The 20,519-nt window shown below is 49.8% G+C and overlaps 8 protein-coding genes across 8 annotated transcripts; 3 read left to right on the top strand and 5 right to left on the bottom strand.

The window, feature by feature from the left end:
- Positions 1-121: 121 nt before the first annotated feature.
- On the bottom strand, positions 122-1,162 carry ssn8 (cyclin-dependent protein serine/threonine kinase regulator SSN8; the record flags this gene model as incomplete). Its single annotated transcript, XM_057267247.1, has 3 exons — positions 122-684; positions 739-948; positions 1,003-1,162. The coding sequence occupies 3 exons, from the start codon at positions 1,160-1,162 to the stop codon at positions 122-124; spliced, it is 933 nt and encodes a 310-aa protein (XP_057121448.1).
- Positions 1,163-1,578: 416 nt separating this feature from the next.
- On the top strand, positions 1,579-3,661 carry N7481_008027 (calcium-binding mitochondrial carrier protein; the record flags this gene model as incomplete). Its single annotated transcript, XM_057267246.1, has 5 exons — positions 1,579-1,708; positions 1,761-2,124; positions 2,230-2,828; positions 2,888-3,053; positions 3,109-3,661. The coding sequence occupies 5 exons, from the start codon at positions 1,579-1,581 to the stop codon at positions 3,659-3,661; spliced, it is 1,812 nt and encodes a 603-aa protein (XP_057121447.1).
- A 573-nt stretch (positions 3,662-4,234) lies between these two features.
- Positions 4,235-5,478, bottom strand: N7481_008026 (glutathione S-transferase family protein; the record flags this gene model as incomplete). Its single annotated transcript, XM_057267245.1, has 5 exons — positions 4,235-4,810; positions 4,864-5,042; positions 5,100-5,186; positions 5,245-5,413; positions 5,473-5,478. The coding sequence occupies 5 exons, from the start codon at positions 5,476-5,478 to the stop codon at positions 4,235-4,237; spliced, it is 1,017 nt and encodes a 338-aa protein (XP_057121446.1).
- A 500-nt stretch (positions 5,479-5,978) lies between these two features.
- Positions 5,979-9,320, bottom strand: ubaA (E1 ubiquitin-activating protein ubaA; the record flags this gene model as incomplete). The annotated part of the gene is made up of 5 exons (XM_057267244.1): positions 5,979-6,117; positions 6,180-8,961; positions 9,021-9,106; positions 9,164-9,252; positions 9,315-9,320. 5 exons carry the CDS (start codon positions 9,318-9,320, stop codon positions 5,979-5,981), a joined length of 3,102 nt encoding a protein of 1,033 aa, XP_057121445.1.
- A 1,109-nt stretch (positions 9,321-10,429) lies between these two features.
- Positions 10,430-12,783, top strand: N7481_008024 (uncharacterized protein; the record flags this gene model as incomplete). The annotated part of the gene is made up of 2 exons (XM_057267243.1): positions 10,430-10,745; positions 10,811-12,783. The coding sequence occupies 2 exons, from the start codon at positions 10,430-10,432 to the stop codon at positions 12,781-12,783; spliced, it is 2,289 nt and encodes a 762-aa protein (XP_057121444.1).
- An 838-nt stretch (positions 12,784-13,621) lies between these two features.
- N7481_008023 (uncharacterized protein) lies at positions 13,622-14,557 on the bottom strand (the record flags this gene model as incomplete). Its single annotated transcript, XM_057267242.1, has 1 exon — positions 13,622-14,557. The coding sequence occupies one exon, from the start codon at positions 14,555-14,557 to the stop codon at positions 13,622-13,624; it is 936 nt and encodes a 311-aa protein (XP_057121443.1).
- Positions 14,558-16,940: 2,383 nt separating this feature from the next.
- Positions 16,941-18,006, top strand: N7481_008022 (putative short chain dehydrogenase/oxidoreductase; the record flags this gene model as incomplete). The annotated part of the gene is made up of 2 exons (XM_057267241.1): positions 16,941-17,262; positions 17,327-18,006. 2 exons carry the CDS (start codon positions 16,941-16,943, stop codon positions 18,004-18,006), a joined length of 1,002 nt encoding a protein of 333 aa, XP_057121442.1.
- A 564-nt stretch (positions 18,007-18,570) lies between these two features.
- Positions 18,571-20,513, bottom strand: N7481_008021 (uncharacterized protein; the record flags this gene model as incomplete). The annotated part of the gene is made up of 4 exons (XM_057267240.1): positions 18,571-19,192; positions 19,242-19,277; positions 19,427-20,027; positions 20,087-20,513. The coding sequence occupies 4 exons, from the start codon at positions 20,511-20,513 to the stop codon at positions 18,571-18,573; spliced, it is 1,686 nt and encodes a 561-aa protein (XP_057121441.1).
- Positions 20,514-20,519: the final 6 nt, after the last annotated feature.

Genomic DNA, 20,519 nt, shown 5'->3' with positions numbered 1-20,519 from the left:
TTCATGAACAGCCCATGAAAAATAAAGCCCAGAAACAATGCAAAGGTATGATAAACAGAACGCCCAAAAGCCAAAAACGCCATGCAGCATCGCATCAATGAACAAGCACGCTAAAAACCAATCATTTGTCCAGGTTCTTGCTCTTCACCATCCGTCCGATGAACTCTTTGCAGTGTTTTTCGCTGTACTGCTCCCACACCTCATATAACGAGAGCAGCTCCTGAGTTGACTCGATGACAGCCTTGATATCAATTTCACTCTCTGCTAACCACTGCACCAGCTTCTGAATCCGAGGAGGTCCAGTTCCAGTCCTATCTGCAAGAGCAGCAAGCATGTTCATGCCGTTTCCATCTCTAGCCACACCCGCCATGGTGGACTGGGCAGACTGGGCAGACTGGGCAGGGCTGGAGAACGCTCCTCCTGGATGAGATGGCTTGAAAACCACTGCGACGACGATCGCCATGACCGCAATGATATGCGGCGGATTCAGTAGAGGAAGATCGGTGAGATAATGGTCGTTGATCACGGACCAAGCTAGAGCTATCTCGCCCGAGCCAAGAGATAACTCTGTTTGAAGTTCTGATAATGTCCGATAGGGGTGATGGATGATGAGTTGGGAGTTCATCTCGGATATGAGAGCGAATTCGCATTCACCAAGCTTCGCAACATCTGGAGTGATGAATTCTGCGGATAATTAGATCTATCATCACGATTTGTGAGAGCGTGAATAAAGCATACCTGGCCAGAGTCCACGCGCTTCTCCGACGACAAAGCGGATGTGTTGGGGACATTCTTCCATCTTACAGGCCAAATAGAAGGCGGTGGTGAGAACTAAATAGGGGTTTGTCTGGCGAATTTCATTTTTGGTATAGAACCTCTTGAGGTACACCTGCGCGGTTGCAATTGCTTGTTGGCGAGTGGACATGCGTTTACCCAACTTGATGAGTTCTGGGAGACATCAGCGGGGGTTCAAGTCAACGAGGAAAAAGAGTAGCTTCGTACGTTGGTTAAAGTAGATGTTTAATAGGCGCTGGTCTGGAAGTGGGAACTGTGAATACGTGACCTTATCTCGGTCTCGTAAGCGGTCTCGAGTTTCGGCCAACTTCTCACGAGTAAAGAGCCAATATCGGCGTTGAGTAGACGCCCAATAGTTGGCGGCCATATTGGATAGGGAGGAGATGAGGTGAGATCGGGTATTAAGAAGAATGCATCCTTTTTATAACATTAGATATATACTTGTAGAAACAGGCATACCAACCGGCAAAGCAGACGTCCGGACAAGGCGGAGACAGCGCCCTCCCCCCCCCAAATAGGAAAGTAGGGCCAGCCCTGGTCCCGTGCCCAAGAGATGATGGCGTCAAGGCGGCTGCAGCAATGATCGGGCCCGGATTAATCATTCCCTCCCCACCCGCAAAGCTCTATGCTTTCTTTTATGCCCAGGCTCATGTTTAGGCTCATGCTTCATTGTTAAAGACGCCCCTCCCCTGGAGTCGCTATCCCTACACTTTCACCTTTGAACACACGAGGATATGCTCCGTTGAAGCATGCCGGGTGCTCAATAACAATTTTCCTCCGAACATGGCGCCCGGCGAGTCGAAGGATGAGCGGGACGAACGAGTTGCCCGGCTCTGGGAGACCCTTGATGCGCGCAAGGAGGGTCATATCGACTTGAACGGGTTGAAGAAAGGGCTGAAGAAGATCGATCACCGTGAGTCCTGCCGATTTTCTGTGCCGAAGGCTCCCGACTGACGCGGTCGCAGCTCTCAAAAACGCAGATGGTATGCTGCACAGTATCTTGCGTGAGGTCGACACGAATGGAAACGGCGAGATAGATCATGCCGGTAAGACCCGTGAACTATTTCTTCCCTTAGACTTAGGAGTCGCGCTAATGTATCACCCCCTTCTGTCTTCTGTAGAGTTCCAGGCGTTTATCGACCATACCGAGTCTGGGCTATGGCGGATGTTCCAGTCCATCGATCGCAACAAAAACGGCGAAATAGACAAGAACGAGCTGCGGAACGCGTTTGCACAATCGGGGGTCACCGTATCGACTTCGAAGCTGGACCAGTTCTTTGCCGAGGTCGACAAAAACCACGACGGCGTCATATCGTACACAGAATGGAGGTTCGGCTTATCTACCCCTCGAACCGCTTTACCGGACGGACGGCCACAGTGAATACACGTCGGATATTCGAAGCATTCAAGCTAACCATCCCATCCTTTTCTTAGGGACTTTCTCCTCTTCCTCCCGCTTCGATCCCCAACCGATCTCACCGCAGTCTTATCATACTACACGGCCACGGGCAATCTAAACCCGGAAGGAGATGTCCACATCAATGATCTACAGGGTTTAGGTACAGAGTCTCCGTTTCTTAACCGTTCTCTCCTGGCTATCCAGTGCCTTTTGTACAATATTCTCTCCTTACACGCCCTCGCCTGCCTCCTCCCATCAGCCTACGCGCAAACTAGCCCGCCCTCTGACTCGACCACCGCCATGGACGGTGATGTCGAGCTGGAGAATCTTCCCATCTCCAAACTCGTCGCATTACGGATGTCTCTGCGGAATTATGAACGGAAGTTGACCGAGAATACCCCTCAACTAGGCTATTTCGCTGCAGGCGGTGTCGCAGGCGTCGTTTCCAGGACGATAACTGCCCCTCTTGATCGTCTGAAAGTGTATCTCATCGCCCAGACGGGCGTCAAAAACTCGGCGGTTCGCGCGGCCAAGGAGGGTGCCCCACTTGCTGCGGCGGGAAATGCCTCCAAAACATTATTCGATGCGTTCAGAGAGCTTTGGCGGGCTGGCGGTATGCGGAGTTTGTTTGCTGGTGAGTTACGCATACATAACCCCATGTGTCATAAGGATACGGTTTCTAACGCTGTTTAGGTAACGGATTGAATGTTGTGAAGGTCATGCCTGAATCTGCGATCAAATTCGGAGCATACGAGTCGGCCAAACGGTTTTTCGCCCGCATGGAAGGGCATAACGATACAAAACGGCTTCTTCCAACTTCGCAGTTCTTGTCAGGTGGTATCGGTGGAATGGTCGCCCAGTAAGTTTTGATCTGACCTGTCAAATAATGAACATCAGTTCTGACAGATTCCTAGATGTTTCGTGTATCCTCTCGACACATTGAAATTTCGCATGCAATGCTCGACCGTCGAAGGCGGATTGCGGGGCAACAAGCTTATTGCAGCAACAGCTCGCAAAGTATGGAATGCAAACGGCCTGTTCGGCTTTTTCCGTGGCCTGCCACTTGGCCTAATGGGCATGTTCCCGTATGCTGCGATCGATTTGACAACATTTGAGTACCTGAAGCGTGCTCTTCTCGCTCGCCAGGCTCGCATAAACCACTGCCATGAAGACGATATTCCACTCAACAACTTTCTCACTGGTGCCATCGGTGCCTTGAGTGGCGGCCTGAGTGCCTCGGTGGTCTACCCACTCAATGTCATGCGAACTCGGCTTCAGGCACAGGGAACCGTTTTGCATCCATCAACGTACGCCAGCATCGGTGATGTGGCTCGCAAAACTCTTGAAACAGAAGGCCCCCGTGGTTTTTACAAGGGAATCACTCCCAATCTCTTGAAAGTGGCGCCCGCCGTTTCAATCAGTTACGTGGTCTACGAAAACTCAAAGCGATTCCTCGGCCTAAAGTGATGGCACAATACATACCATACTAATTTCTCTCATATTTCTGTCATACCTACATTACCTTACCCTCATCGCGAACATCATCTTCTCCTTACTTTGATCTCTATCGAGAGACAAATACCCGACCAATATACCCTTCAAACAATGCCATACATATTCGGTGCTGTCGTTTCTGTACATGCTCCATGTCTCTCGGGCTTGATTCGATATTTTGATCTATTTTGCTACTTGGCCATCATCATTTTGCATTTACTTATTACCCTTGGCTGTTATCATTATCTTTTTGAGCTTTTATCCCTTTTGGGGGATCTGCGCTTAGAAAATGACTTTGGACAAGACACGGTACTCCCACAAACCATCAGCATGACAAGGCGTCGAGGCATGTGAATTTCACACGCAATACCATTTGGGATTTGTCTCCTTTTCTGTATATATTTAAAAGAATACTACGCTTTGCTTAGATATCCCGCTAGCTTGAGTAATCAGCGAGCATGGTTGACTATGATAGAGCTGTCTTGAAATTAATTTGCGTCAAGTACTACTTCACATTCACATTTCAAGGTTCGCAAAACCTAATATTTAACCTGCCTTGACAGCGGGAACCTCTTGATCCTTGGGCAGAACATCCGGCACCGGTCCAAGTGGCGTAATCGCAAACTGATTGATCTGCTTGTGCGACTTGGTATAATGCTTCTTGATATGCTCAAACTCCGTCGTTTCGCGGAAAGCATCGAGGTCCCAGTAAAGACCACGCACCCAGCGGTGAATAGCCGGGAATCCAGACCGAATATCGCGCAGATTGCACTTGAAGTGCTGAACATAGACGGGGTCAAAGCGGATGATAGTCGTAAAGAGCCGGATATCGGCCTCGGTGACGGTATTTCCGAAGAAATACTTCGAGGAAGCTTGTTGCTTGACTAGGTGGGCCTCGATCTTATCCAGCGAGGAGAAGAGCGTGACCACGGCCTTCTCATAGGCCTCTTGGGTGGTTGCGAAGCCGGATTTGTAGACGCCGTTATTAACGTCGTTGTAGATCCATTCGTTAGATGTGTCGATCTCACTGCGCAGGGCAGATGGGAAGAGGTCGACTTTCTTGTATTGCTCGGGGAGAAGGTCGTCAAATTCATAGTAGAGCATGCGGATGATTTCGGCGCTCTATGTCATGTGAGTGGGATACAGGCAATGATCAAATGGAATAATATTCTCACCTCATTGCTGACAATGCGGTTGGTCTTTTTGTCGAAGAGGACTGGAACTGTGAATCGGCCAGTATAGTCCGGTTCGTTGGAGAAGTAGATATCACGGAGATGGGTGAACTCCGGATGCAGCGGGTCGGGGATTGTATTCTCCCCGGGTAGCTTTTCATCCGCAGTAGCAAAGCGCCACCCTGAAGGATTCAGTATATGAATTATGAGATGTCAAGCTCGAAGGGGATGAATCCTACCTTTGTCACCGAGGTGCCAGTGCACCGAGGAGAAAGAGATGAAATCTTCCAAGCCCTTGAGCTTGCGAGTGATTAAAGTCCGATGAGCTACACATAATCAGTCGGGTTAAACCTCACAATTGGCTCCATCAAAGGTTCATCTTACCCCAGGGGCAGGCGTAGGAGACATAAAGATGGTAGCGGCCCTTCTCTGCAGGGAATTCCGCGCCAGACTCGCGGGAGACGAAGTTGCGGAATGCCGATACCTGACGCTTGAATTCGCCCGACTTGTCAGCTGGGTTCACCCAGTCGGTGACTTTACTAGCATTGCCGGTCTGTATGTATAAAAACTTAGTAATTTTCAAATCAAGGTCGGCAGGGATCTCTTGCTTACAGCCATATTTTGAAATCTAATTGGTGATCGTGTGGAGAAGCTGTGGTTGGAAGCTGCAAGGAACCCCGCTTGACGTGTAGAGTGTGGAAGATGATAAAACACCGATGAGCGCAGAAGAGTCAAGAGCATGGGCAGACTGGTGATTTTATAGTTCTTCCCGAGGTTTATTGGAATTGAAAGAAAGAAAGAATTAAAAAAGGCGGGCTTACGGCGGGGTGACGTTGACCAGATAGTATGCTTACTTGATTCTGACTGATACGGTGGCTGCAGTGTGTAATGCAAATACGCGCCTAAGCTTGAACCGGAAGGTGGTCCATGCATCGCAAGCTTCGATGGATAAGAAAATAAGGATTTCATAAGCATGAACAATGGATTGGTGATGGTAATTCTAAGCGGGAAACTGGGTCGTTGATAATAATCGTTACTCTAACTATTCTGAGCCACATCTTTATATGGTACTGTTTCTTGGCTTTGGGTTTTGGTTGGGTTGGTTCTCTTGAACCTGTTTATTTCGCCAGCTTGACCATCACGTAAGGGACTTCCACATCTTCCTCGGTTTGATCTTCGGCCGTCACCTCGAAAATGATATTCTTTTGGTGGTCGGGGACCGGCTTCTTGCTGACGTGCTCGACAAGCTTGCTCATCCTATGAAGTGGCGTTAGCGGGGTTTTGCTAAATATAGTCTATACGAGGGAGATAATACTTACGGTAGCGGGAGACGGTCCTTCACCTTTGAAGGGGGGTAGAAGCTGGCATAAAGCAAGCTAACTCCAGAGCTGACCATTGTGATGTCCAGACCCTTGCTGGCAAAGTAATCCAAGAACTCCTGGAGAGGGATGTCATCCACCTCGAATCGATCCCAAAGTCGGTCGATGGTAACTTCGCCCTCCTTGCCTTGATACTTGCCCTTTTCGCTGCCGATCGGTTCACTGAATCCAAAAAATGGCAGCGCAAGGTTAATGAAGCCGTTCTTGTACTGCTCGATATCATCCTTGCCGTCGACAACCTTGAACAGCTCTAGAGCCACCAGACCGGTGACCAGGGCAGTAGCAGTAGCAATAGCGGGGATGATCTTGCCCGCAATGAACTTGGTCTTGTGACGATCCGCCTGAGGAATTTCATAGTTGTCAGCGCGGAGGTTACTAGCAGCCGTGATGAAGTCGATGTGGTGGTTCGTATCGTCGTCCTTCTCGAATTCGACGGGGTGTAGACGGAAGCCGGCGAGAGATTTAGGCGATGGCAGAGTAGCCACAAGTTTTTGGACTTCGTCGGCGTCATTGGTCGATCCAGAGGGTTGGGCATTCGGGTCCGGATCGTTCTCGTTGGCTTGAATCCTCACGTTGGAGCTGGGTGTGAACTCTGGGATGATCATATCATCGACGACCTTACGATAGTAGCCCTTGTCCGCACCGGGGTTCTTAATATCGTAGTTGAAGGCATGGAGGTTGGCGCCCGCAATCACGAAACCAATGTGAGAGGGATTGGCGCTATCAAACTTGAGAGGAGTTGGTGCACGCTTGGGGCCAGACCAAAAGAGTTGACCCGAAGAAGTCTTTGAATCCTTTGGGAAGTTGTAGAGCAATTGCTGGATAGCATTGTTGTACTGAGCCTCGAATTGCTGACGAGCCCATACAATGCAGTCATCGAAGGTCAGAGGCTTCTCTGTAACCAGGAAGTCACGGAGGTGCTCCAGAGTTTGCTTCTCGTTGCCCGCCTGCTTGAGTGTCTGGTCAATGTAGTCGGCCTGCGAAAGATACAGGTTCACAGACTCCGGCGGACCGACGAAATAAGTCTGGAAAAGATCTCGAGCCCAGGCAATAGTATGCTCAATGCGGTTAGGGAAACTCTTCAGTGTACACATTGGGAACGACTTCTCGGGTGGATCCTGAGAGCTTGAGTAGGACTCGGTGATAAAAGGCAGGACAACCTGGGTGTTGCCCTTGGTGCCGAGAGTGCCGCTCTCCAGGAGAGGCTTGCGGAAGAAGACACAGCGACGGTCCACGTACGTACGGGCATCCACATTATCCAAAGCGTTGGTCACACCATCCAGTCCATTCCAGAAATCCTCATTAAAGATGTGCTCCGTATCGGCCCCAACGCGGTCGCGGAGAGTGACGATCTTGTCGTTGAGCTCGGGATTCATGGCCTGAACCGCAGCTGAGGCGCATTCGCTCTTAAGACGGCCCACATCCTTGGGGCGGAAGAGGAATTGACGGTTGAGGTTGCTCTTTTCAATTTGGTCCATGTCGGTGACAAAGATTTTGCCCTCGGGACCAGTACCCAGGCCCATCATGGCCCAGTTCTTCAGAGTCTCGCAACCAATAGCACCAGCACCAACGAGGAACTGCTTCACATTGGAGAGCTTTTCCTGGTACTCCTTTCCAAAAACCGCAATCTGGCCATCATAGCGAGAGCCAATAGGCTTGCAGCTCTCCTCGGACCGAGTACTATTGGAGGGCAAAGACTCCAGGGAGTCGAAGTACATCCACTGGTGTACAGGATTGAACTTCCCAGAGACGGCCTTCAGGACCTCTTGGGCAGCAATACCACCAAAGAACGCGGCTAATGCGTTGAGATCACCACGAGCCTGGTAGCTCAGCTCCTTAAGAATCTTCTCATCAAGCTCAATCTTCTCCTCCTCCGCAGAAGCAAGCTCGGTGGCAATCTTCAATACCTCCTGAGCATCAGCATCGTTGTGTGGGCGGGGTAGTTGATGTTGATGGGTTTCCGCAAACTGGTGGAGAGCTTGAACACCGATGTGGAGCTGCTGCGGCCGGTCGAATTTGGCGAAATCGGAAACCAAGAACTCGGGTTTCTTGAGCTGCTCTGCTAAAGGCTGGAAATCGATGAACTTGGGCATTTTCACTTGAGTATAGAGACCGCCGCCCTGGTAGGACCCGAGCTCGGAAACATCGCCAATGGTGAAAGTATAGGGACCCTTCACAGTAATCTTGCGTGGGGCACTGCCATTCAAGCCATCCATACCCTTGACTTCGGTGAAAGTGACAAAGTCGCCATCCTCTAGTCCGTGACGGGTTTCATCCAACGCAGAAACGAGACCATCCTCGGCAATGTCGGCAACGATTCCACCAACAGGGTCCTCGCCAGTAGGATCACCAACAGTGAAGTTCTTACCAAAGTCATTGAAGATATAACCGAAAAGTCCAAAGGTGTCTGCGATGGTCAGATAGATCTGATTCTTGTGGCAGAAGTCTGCAATAGCCAGTTGCTCCTTTAGTGGTGTTTGGGTCAAGACCACGGCCTGGTAACGTTTGAGCTGTTCCAGATCCCCCACGAGGTTCCCGCCTTCATGAATAGTAACTGGCACATAGGAGTTGAGTTCGGCGACTCGCGGGGCGGTGACATCAGCACGCGGCTTGCCGACATCTTGTTGTTGGAGGAAGAACTGAGAGGAAAGATCGGAGATGGCGACGGGTGCGGGGTCATAGAGGGTGAGGGATTTAACTCCGGCAAGGGCAATGTTTTTCGCTGCAAGAGGCTAAAATTAGGCAAATGGCAATGGAGCATTTGGAGACGTCGTCACTCACCAATCTCAACACCGAGTCCCTTGAGACCTACAACAAGAACATTGGAGGAGCCCATGCGCTTCATGGCCTCGTGGCCGAGAACATAGCTAGAAATGATTAGAAATCGGAACTATATTCGTATTTGTTGGGGAGAGGGCTCTCACAGTTGACGGCTGTACAGACTCTCATCAATCTCGCCTTGCTTGATGAGCTCCACGGTTTCTTGGGGGTTATCGACCTGCATGGTGCCGTCCTGAGGGAAGGAGTGGGTCAGTGACAAAGCGGGATGGGATGTTGCAGGGTTGATGAACATACGGTCATGTTCTTCTTCTGAGGCCGAGATGAGGGGTCGTCTTCAGACGCTCTGCGCTTTACCGGCTTAGCCGACTCACGAACAGCAAGATCCGAAGGAATGATGGAAGTCAGAGGCTGAAAGTCTCGCTCGATGAGCAAGGCCTTCGACAGTGCTGGAAGAAGAGACCTAGCGTACCAACGAGATAGAAGGCAGAAGCAGCCCGCGTGTACAAATGCGAGTAGAGTAGAGTGGTTTTGTACAAGAAAGATTTTATGAAGGGGGGAGGTCAGAGGAAGGATGAGCGTAAGAGTGTAAGAGTGGAAGAGTAGATGAGGTGGATGAGGTGGAGGGATGTCCCAATGTCCGCGGCGACGTAATGAGGCAGCTGTGATGACTAATCCACAGCGAACTATAGTTAACGTGCCTCTTCACTTCACTCTGGCCCAAGGCATTATTGGATTAATAATGATCTGCTAGAAATAACTAGATTTGAAATCTCAAATTCGAATATAATGAAAGAATAGTTAGAAGTAAACAATTCCATGTTTGCTAAAGGCTGGCCAGCTATGGAATTTTTAAGAGGGGTAAACTACAGAGATTGATAATTGATAACACGCATTATGGCCACCAGTAGTAGGATGTAATTCAACTAATTAATTTCAATGAATATAGAAGGACTATTGAGAATATTCAATACTGTTAATAATCTTGATTTCTCAGTGAAACTTGCAATCCCACTGCCCGTTACGATTCCCCTCTTAGTTTTGGTGGGGCTGGAAGGAAAAGATGCCTCAGGCTGCTTCCCCATTCAAACTCCCCGTCGCTCTCGCTCTTTCGGTTTCGCGACGCGATAGGAACAGGAACAGGAACAGGACTGAAAAAAGCAAGCATGGCTTGCGTTTGATCTTACAAGATAGTGCAAAGCTCTGCTAATTATTTCGGTGCCTCAACCAATTACTTGCCACGCCCAACCCTCTTAGCGCATCGCTCAGGCAGTTCGATGTGTCGTTTCGAGCTCCTAGGACGCGTCCTACTATACACCCAGTCCCGCAGGTCAGTGAGCTTTGTGATGTCGATCTGAGGCCATTTGGACACAGAAATTGACTGAATAGATCCGCAGTGAGCGTCGGCCAGGATGCTCCACGAGATCCTCCTCTCCCTCTCCGGCCAGCCGTCGCCCCTCCTCGGTTCTCCACAGGTGGAAGACGCTATCCCGCAAGATGATCTCGCCCTTCTCTCTCCCCCGGAGAAAGCCCTCCTCGGATCGATTGCCCGCTTGAGTGAGCTTCACGCCAAGCTACGATCACATACCTCCCTCATATCTTCCTCACATCGCTCTGTCATCTGCCGCTCCGTATCTACGACTATCGTTGCGACTCACCTCGGCGAATTCCAGAAAAAGATCCTCCAAGTCGAGAAGGCGATTCTTGCGGAAGATAGCGGTTATGTCGGTGGCTATGGAATCGTTCCCTGTCCACGATCGTTGGGGAATTCACGCCTTGGACACGACGTCTAGAATGGCTATGGGAGATTATTACCTTCATTCAACCGGAAACCCGCTATTCAGGCCTTCGATATGGGTGCTCGGGGGCTGCACTAATCAATCACCTGCGCGATGGACTGCAAACCGGATACCTAGACATCAAAGACATGGCCATTCAACTTGTGACCGCAGCAGAAACGGCATGGATGAAACAGCTCTCCATGTGGCTGTTATATGGTAAATTGCCCATGTATGGCAAGGAGGACTTTTTTATCCAAGAGGATCCCAACAGAGAGCAAGACGATGCTCAGTTCAAGATGCAGACGGATTTGCTCCCGAGCTTCGTCTCTGAGCAAACAGCAGGGTCTATTTTGTTCATCGGCAAGTCGTTAAATCACATTCGTGCGAAACGAAAAACCCCCAGTGGAATATCAACTGCGCCAGTGAAGTTGTACCAGGAACATATCGAGCAGCTTTCTGGTCTCAAATTGCCTATATCATCCCCCAAGCTTTCTACTGCTGTAGACTGCATTCGACTATCATTGTCCCAATCCGCTTTATCTAAACTGCTTCCCTTGCCCAAGATACTCGAGATGCTCACATTGCTCAACGACTTTCTACTCCTCGGACGGGGGGAGTTTGCGGTGGCGCTTGTTGCACATGCTGATTCTAGAATTGAGGAAAGTCGGCGACGCGGTGCACTAGCTCGGATTCAGCAGTCGGGTGCATTGGACAGCTTTCTTATCAAGGAAGGGGATGTGGTGACTTCGTTGGCCCATGCATGGGCTGAACTGTTCTCCCTACAAAAAGAAGAGGATCCAGCAGACGAGGGATTAGAGCTGGCTCGCGAGCTCCTTAGGCTGTCGGTCAGTGATGGGAGGAATGACTGTGCTGCAACCCCATCGTATAGCTCCAACACTATCCCTGAAATTGCCAGGGTCTCATTTGAGGACCTCCTTTTCCCTACCCCAACATGCTTAACGGCCCAGGTACGCGCGCCCCTGGACCTGTTCCTCTCAAGTTCCGATATTGCAATATATTCCAAGATTCATTCTTATCTCCTCGGAATTCGACGCGCCCAAATCCGCCTCGGTGATTTGTGGAAACGAACCTCTCTTCGCAGAACTCATGGCAGCGCACGAATGCCACCACGAAGCAACAATGCCTTCTTGCAGAATAAGCTGAGGCAGAACCGTGAGAGGACAAATTCTCGCACGCAGCAAATGCGACCAATATGGGCGACTTCCAGTGCCTGTCTATTTGTTCTTTCGGAGATTGGCAGCTTCTTCCAGGGCGAGGTGATACACGAGTCCTGGCAACACCTCCGTGAATGGATAGAAAAGGATAACGTATTACCCACATCTGCTCCTAATTCTCGGCCTGGGACGGCGACTTCTTTCAAGGCCCCAAGAACGTCTCAGACCACTCCTCTTGATCACCCGTCTAGCCGACCATCATCTCGACCAGGCACAGCGTCCATGGGTCGACATGACCCAGAAGCATTGACTGTCGCACATCGACGCCACTTAACGAGCGTCATCCAGTCCTTATTTTTAACAGACGTACCCTTCACCAGTGTACTTCGGACTCTCCTGACGAGTGTCGATCGCTTCGTTGCCCTCACAATCAGACTGGATACCATCCAACGAAATATGGATCTAGAGACGGATGAAGGTGTTGTGGATGCGCTGGTAGACTACGCACAGGAAGAGCGAGAAGTTTGGCAGGAACTGATGGAGACGCGCAAAGACGTTAAGACAGGCATTCAGGATCTTGTCGCGACTCTGCGGGACATTGACGAGCGACGCTCGGGCTCAGACTACCCTGCTAGCAACGGCACAACAGGGCCAAGAAGATGGCCTGATGGGAGCACTGGCCCCAGCTTCAGTCACTACCAGCCGCGTAAGCCGGCAGGGGTGGACCGGCTACTCATGAAGTTGGACTTTGGAAGTCTACGCAGCGCGGGGGGTCAGATAAACGCACCTGGCTTGGTTGATCTGGAATAGCGGCGAACATACGCAAGGACTATTATCTTAGGCCAATTCTTGTTCAATGACCATTAGTCTGGCAGTCCCTCCAATCCCGCACATGAGCATCAGGAGAAACCTCCCATATACAAGAAGTCTGCAAGAGAGCCCGTAGCTCAAGAGTTGATCAGAGATCTGTCGCCATTCAATCGAGAACATAACTATCTCGACCTAGAGCCACACCGCGCCTCACCCCCGCTGGTTCGGAATAAAGGCTGATGCAATCGACACGCACTGGGGATGACAGCAGCACGCATGAAAGACAAATCAGGATGCAGAGAAAAGACGCACTGGCAGTCTCTTTGGCTCCTAGGGTTAGGATACCTCGAGCGCACTCCGAGCTCCAGAAGAGTGGATATAGTTTAGCTAGCATAATACATAGCAGGTCTATTAAAACCAGTGGAACCTTCTGGGCCCAACAAGTAGGAGGGAGGTCCGGTGCTAGTATTCCACCAACTACCAGAGTGGTTGAGACAGTAGGCTGGATGAACTATTGAGCAGCGAACACAATCACATCGTCGTCTTCTGCGGATCCACATCACTGAGCAATATTTGGAGCCTTGCCCGGCCGCCTTGCCCTCAACTCTCACAAAATGGAAATGTGGTTTTTATAACAGGAAGCGCTGATGGTACTGAATTATAACTACTAGTATTGCTCAGAGGTTTGTATTTGCCTAGAGGATATATTGGAATGACTCTCACTACTTCTTGGACACCTACTATCTCATTGACACCGAATAGCAAGAACCAACCTGAAAACCTATATGTTTAACTAACAAGTTTTAAAGACAACTCATAGAGCCTCCGTGCTTTGCAATTATCTAATATCCAGGGAGCGTATCCTCGATCCAGTGGCCCAGCATCGGCTGCCAACGGACCAACAACCTGACAGTCCTCGAGATATTGCCCCCCCTTGTTCTTTGAGGGCCTGAGCCACTCCGGCCCAAACAGTCGTAGCAGAACCTTGTCCCGGTGACTTAAACGCTTCCTGCAACCCGGGAACATTCGACCATTCATTCATCATGTCAACAGTAACATGCTTTTGAAGTCCGCTGGAAATCATCCCTGGATTGATGCTATAAGCATGCAGCCCCAAAGATCCATATCGTCTTTCAATCTCGTTCGCAGTCCAAATCATAGCTGTTTTGCTCTGTCCATAGGCATTCCACGCATCATAGCCAGAGGCGAAGTTGAAGTCGTCGAATTGAACTTCGCTCATGCGGTGGCCGCTAGAGGATACCATGATGACACGCGACGGCATTGTAGTCGTGGCTGATGAGAGAAGACTATTCTTCAGAAGCTGCAAGAGAAGAAAATGGGCCAAATGATTTATGCCAAACTGAGTCTCGAAGCCATCCACTGTGCGACCCTCGGGCGGAACCATAACACCCGCGTTACAAACAAGAATGTTCAGGGTTGACGATTTAGAAAGAAAGTTGGTAGCACAGTTGCGGACGCTAGATAATGAGTTTAGATCTAGCTGTAATAGATGAACATTTCCTTTGTTGACTAGGTCACCTAAGGCGGACTGCGCTTTATTGAGATCGCGCGCTGTTAGATAGAGCGTGGCGCCAGTAGCAGAAAATGCGCGGGCAGTCTCAACCCCAAGGCCCGAAGAACAGCCCGTAATAAGGATGACCTTATCAGTGAGCTGTCCCACTAGATTTTCGTCATTGATGATTTCAAGCGCAGTAGGGCGCGCATCGCCGGGCCCTTGAGAACATAGATGGGCTACGGCATATTTCGAAGACATCGGGAGCCAAATGGAAATTGCAGATGTATGGGAGGAGAAATTGTTTTGTGCCAAGGTTGTTGATTGGAGCAAGCTTGAAATGACAGCCAGAAAGCTGTGTAACGTATAAAATGGGGTTCAGAGATCCATAGTATAGCTTTGAATATTAAAGATTATTGAAATCAATACAAATTAGCTGCATAATATAGACTTCATCTACTGTAAAATGTGACACCTAGTCTGGATGAATTCATCATCAGCACGATGATCGGAGTTGTGGTTTGCTCGGGGTTCCGGGCGTCTTCGACCAAACTGCATATGGTGGCCTTCTAATAGTAAACAGCCAGAAAAATTACTCATTATACACTAGTGGCTAATATTGTCTCGTACCTCTTCTACCAGAAGAGATAAATTGAAATTATTTGTCTGTTATAGACTACACATACAGGATAAGCTAGGTAGTAGAAGTACTAGTATTACTGAGATACCAATATGCACTAAGACATGAGCCAAAATTGACTGATAATACGAATACTTTTATGTCTTCACTATGATCTTATTGATTTATCCAGGGCTTAAGCTGGAAATGAAAGCCGCAAGCAGAGCGGTAGTTCGGTTCGAATTGTGGCTGTCCATGCAGAAGCGGAGACGAATAGAAGAGAGCCATTTCAGGAGGGATTGCTTATACCCGCTACTTTCTGGAGCTCGGAGTTCCACGCTCAAAGTATCTAAATTAAGCGAAATCTTTCTTGAGATAAACTCCGATAGCGCGGAGATTATAGTTCATATGAAAGAAAAGCGGCCAAGTACCATTCCCCAATTTGAACCGGTAGAAAGACTTTAATTTGGGTAAAATCTGGGTAAAAGGGTAAAATTCCCATGGCGAAGTCTAGACATTATCCTATGTAGGTGCATGAAGCACACCGGTTCATGGCAAAATGGGCCGACGTGTCTGTGGTCTTCGGAGAGTTGACGTGTCCATAAATTTGCCAGAAAAATATCTATTATCTTTTTTCACCGGGGCCAGGTGACCACGAACGCTTCCTTCGAGGACGCTCGAGGCTGAATTCTATGCATCGACGATCCTTGTCTTCGGTGCCGAAGGGTGGCCAAATATGCGAGCTTTGAGCTAATCGGTATTCCCGGTGGATCGCGGAACCTAGCTCCCGGACAGAAGTACTGTTTCACAGCAGTTGGGACAGCGTTGGGACCCAGTCCCATAAACAGCGCTGAAATGGGTCGGAGTCAATGGAGAAACCTGGGGAACCCGGGGCGCCAGGTCGAGACCGGTCCTTTCTTATGGAATTGGTAACATGCAATGCACCAGCTACAAAGATTGACCGACTGAAGAGCAAATACTAGACCTTCTTTGAACTCACCGAAAAAGCGTCAAGCTCGCATTTCGACGTTGTTGTACCACTGCGAGATCCACGTCGGTGTGAATCCGGGCCTTCCAAGGGTTACCCGATTTGGACATCCCGAGGAAGCTTGCAGCATCGTCCGTTCTTTTGCCCCGAGCCCATCATATTTTATATTTTTAGCGGGGGTTCGCGCAGGAATTCCAGTCAACTGACCTGTTCCAGGGGCCCGGATCCTTTCGAAATTCTGCTCTTAATCGGTGGATCCAGGCCCTTCAGTGCCGTGGTCTTTGTTGCTGCTACCCTGGAGGCTTGCATCTACGGTACATGCACGGGGAATAGACACGAGATCCCATGCCCAGCTCCTCGTTGGCTATGTCTGGGGTTCGGAGGATCGGGAGATGCCCTGGAAGCGCCTGGACTCCACCTTCATCTCCACCCCAGGCCCGTTTAAAGCTGGCTAGCAAGGGCTTGCAGATCTGCAAAAAAAATACTTCGGGGACCCGCCCGAAGTGGACCATTCCATCGAAGCCTTCGAAGGATTACCGTTCTCAGCTATGATGAGAGATCACGATGCCGATGAGACGGCGCGTTAGTCTAGGGGCTCATTGTACTGCCAGGCGGAGGATACCCCTTACCCCATAGCGTTTGCCAATTGATCCCAGCTGATGTGGCAATCGGCCAACCCGTGGATGCTCTCGGTCGATTTGTCTGGATCTTGAGTCATGGTGAAAGCAACAGGCAAATCCACCAGTGTCACGCGGTGCTTTCTTTTTCTTTTTTAGAATTTTTTTCTTCTTAGCACCCCTTCGAATTGAAACGACTTTGCTTTCGGTTACCTCTGATGGGAAATACCGCGTCGGTAACCCTTAGACATAAAACCCCATTCCCCCAAGAGAGCCATGAGGCCAGCGTTCAGATATTTTGCATACTTGCGTGTCGTCGACTTGTATACCCCGCCCGTGACACAGCTTAATTCTTTGTCAAAGGCTATTTTTGTCACTTTCAAACGTTCTGCCAGACCTTGATCCCCACGCTTAATAACTATGTCTTTCTCAATGCCTCGGGCTTTCGCCCCAGCTCGCGCTCGCTTCTCTGGCGCCGCCAATATCTGTGCTCCGCGTGTGCTTGCATCGTCCGCGACCAGGCTATATTCAAGCACCAAGAGTGTATTTAATCCACAGGATATACACAGCATCTCTCACAAACCCGATCACATTCAGTCCAAGCTACCATCCAAAAAACAGCTACGCAATGCTAATCGATTCCGCGAGTTCGACCTTGAGGGCCGTGTATTCGCCGTAACCGGTGGCGGTCGAGGGCTGGGACTCTCAATGGGGGAAGCATTGATTGAGGCCGGTGCCAAAGGTATGCAATTGACTCATGTTTCTTTTTTTTCTATACACATAACCTTTTTTAATCTCAATCCTAGTTTATGCTCTCGATCGCCTCGAGACCCCTCATCCCGATTTCATCAAGGCCCAGGAGAAAGCTGAAAACGCGTATGGCGGTACTTTAGAGTATATCCGTATCGATGTACGCAACAACACCGAAGTGAACAACACATTTGCTGCTGTTGCCGCTCAACACGAACGTCTTGACGGTCTGATCGCCGCCGCCGGTATCAACCATCTCTCTAGTGCCCTGGAGCACTCCCAGCAAGCTTTGGACGATGTGATGACTATCAACTACAATGGGGTCTTCAACTCCGCTACCGCTGCTGCTCGCCAGATGTTCAACTACCAGGTCAAGGGCTCTATCTTGTTGGTTGCCAGTATGAGCGGCCTTATCGCGAACAAGGGCATGATCTCGCCAGTTTACAACTCTTCCAAAGCTGCCGTCATCCAACTGGCTCGCTCACTGGCAATGGAGTGGGGCCGTCACGGCATTCGTGTCAACAGCCTGTGCCCCGGCCACATCATCACCCCAATGGTCGAGGAGGTCTTCCAACAAAATCCTGCTGCTCGCGCCACTTGGGAGGCTGAGAACATGCTTGGTCGTCTGGCAATGCCAGAGGAGTTTCGTGGTGCTGCCCTTTTCGCTCTCTCCGATGCTAGCAGCTTCATGACAGGCAGTACTATGCTCATCGATGGTGGCCACACCGCGTGGTAAATGCTTGCGCAACGATAACCATGATACCCAATAATACAACGCAAGTAAACCAAAAAGAGCCAGCCCCGCAGACCACAGACTCGAGATCTGGAAATGGCCATCTATCAAAAAGCGAACCGCATTGGGCAGTGTCGATTTTGTCCAACATGCTGGGCGCTGTAACTAGGTTGCATGTTGCATCGAACCCCATCGATAAGAGTGAGCTTGAACTTCCCATCTCTTCTAGGTCCTGGTACTCTATCGTCTAATACCTTACGGCCTGGGATGGTTGGAGTCTCTCAATCCCAGGGACTCGGATTCGGCTTGCTTCGGGCTCAGGCCATTCATTTTTCTACTACAAGCTTTAGTGAGATACTGCAAAATTTAATTACATCAAGCCTTTTCAAATGTCAACTTTCCCATCCGGACTCCCTTCTACGCCGTCCAAGGTTCGTTGAATCATAATTCCCATGAACAGTAAGTTCTCCGTGTGGATTGATGACTAGATAGCCTCTCTAGATATGAGGGTATATAGAGCATTGAAACAACAACGCCAAATGCATGAAATGATACCCACCATGGACGTTAAATGATATACACAAGCCTTTGATCACCAGATCGTTCAAAATCATCCCTTCTTCTGCCGCCCATCAGCTCTTCTCGCTCCTCGCCTGGATCCACGGTCCCGTGGTCCTCATCATTGGCGGCGGCGCGGTTCTCTCTCTGTAACAAGATCCGCAACACGAGGGCCAAAACGGCGACGACAATCATGAAAAATGAGCAAGTTGCCATACCACGAACATACCACGGCCCGTCGGACTCAGGGTACAATCGTGTTCCAAGTAATGGTCCACACTGCCCGATGACATTCAAGATGGCGATACTGGCTCCCTTACCCTCTTTTTCGACTCGGTTATCCATTGACCAGGTGATAATTAATGTGATTGCTGAGAAAAATCCCGCCGTAGCTGGAAATACACAAACATATCGGATGAATATGCTCAGCCCTGGAGAGATGTGATCCTGGAAGTAACCTGTTGCTGCGATGGCGAGGTACGCAGCGGAGGAGATGAGGGCGTGTGCGATGAGATAGGGGCTTCGTGTGCGTGCACGGTCCGATGCGTAAGCTGTTAGGAGGACGACGACGAATGCGACGAGATATGGGGGCGCGGAACGCGCTTGGGCGTGAAGGGAGTCATATCCCATACTACTGGGGTCAGAGATTTATGTTGGTCGTGGGTATGAGACAAGCTTACTCTTTGATAATAGTGGGGAGGAACACCGGCATGGAACTGAAGGCAACATTGCAGCTGAAAAACATAAACTGAAAAAAGAAGATTAGTTTCGGCTTTGTAGAAAACATGCATGGAATGGTAACTCACAGCAGCCATGTAAGCCTTGGGGTCGGTAAGTGTTTTCTTGATTTCCCCCCCAGTTAAACCGTTGCTGCTCCTGTGAATGCTGGGGTTCGGCCATTTTCCCCTCGAGACGAAGTCGAGCAATGACTCGCTGTCGGCGAGTCAGGAAGCGAGCTCGACCAGGAGAGTCGGGTATGAGTATCCAAGCAAAAACAGCAGCGATGACACTTGGGAAGCCCTCAACCAAGAAGAGGATACGCCAGGGAGAAATGGCGCCATTGCTGCTGATCTTAACGATGATCCAAGCCAAGGTGCTCGCAAAAGAGGTTGCGAGAGGAGCCGCTGAAATAAAAAGCCCATTTCTAAATGCAAGTTCATCACGCTTGTAGAACAGTGATAAGTAAAACGGAACACCAGGGCCAAAGGCCGCTTCCGTAATTCCGAGCAAAGCACGGAGGACGACAAGTCCCCAAAATGATGTGGCGAGACATTGAAATGAAGCCACGAGGCCCCATCCACAGACGCAGACGGAGATATAGATATGTGGTGGTACCAGGCGGTACATGAGGGTCATCCATTCGAAGAGAATGTAAGTAATGTAGAATGCGGTAAGTAACCATTCATATTGCGAAGATGAGAGGTTGAGATCATCTTGTAGACCGGCAATTTTTGCGTTTCCGATATCTATTTCCGCCAGTCAGCATGATATAGATCTTCAAACTTCAAATCCAAGGCAAGCTTACTTGAACGGTCCAGGAAAGCCAGCAAATAAAGTAGGGCCAAGAATGGGACCAGACGTCGATCAAATACCGAAACAACTTCTTTCTCTTCTTCCGGCGTGTATTTCGGACCATCTCCAGCTCGCCCCGTCTTCCCTTCTACATCCTCATCGGAATCATATCGATTATCCTCATCTCCAGAAACAGGCTCGGCCATCTCCGCATCATCTCCAAAATCCGTCTGCAACCGCAAGTTTCCCATGGGCGCTTTCCCCGACCTTGACGCTGAGTAGTCATATCCTTCTTGTTCTTGTTCTTGTTCTTGTTCTTGTTCTTGTTCTTGTTCTTCCAGATCATTGGAGACGGGCGTGTATCGTGAGTTCGAAGAGGAGGCGGAATCGTCGGATCGCGCATTCCCCGCAGCGGGAGGAGGAATGTGAAGAGAGCCCATTCTCGT

The sequence above is a fragment of the Penicillium waksmanii genome, assembly GCF_028829765.1.
Source record: "Penicillium waksmanii strain IBT 27052 chromosome Unknown utg000007l:1.0-4314555.0:1.0-4317578.0, whole genome shotgun sequence".
In the NCBI taxonomy this organism is placed as follows: domain Eukaryota; kingdom Fungi; phylum Ascomycota; class Eurotiomycetes; order Eurotiales; family Aspergillaceae; genus Penicillium; species Penicillium waksmanii.
This window is presented reverse-complemented; position numbering and strand designations above follow the sequence as displayed.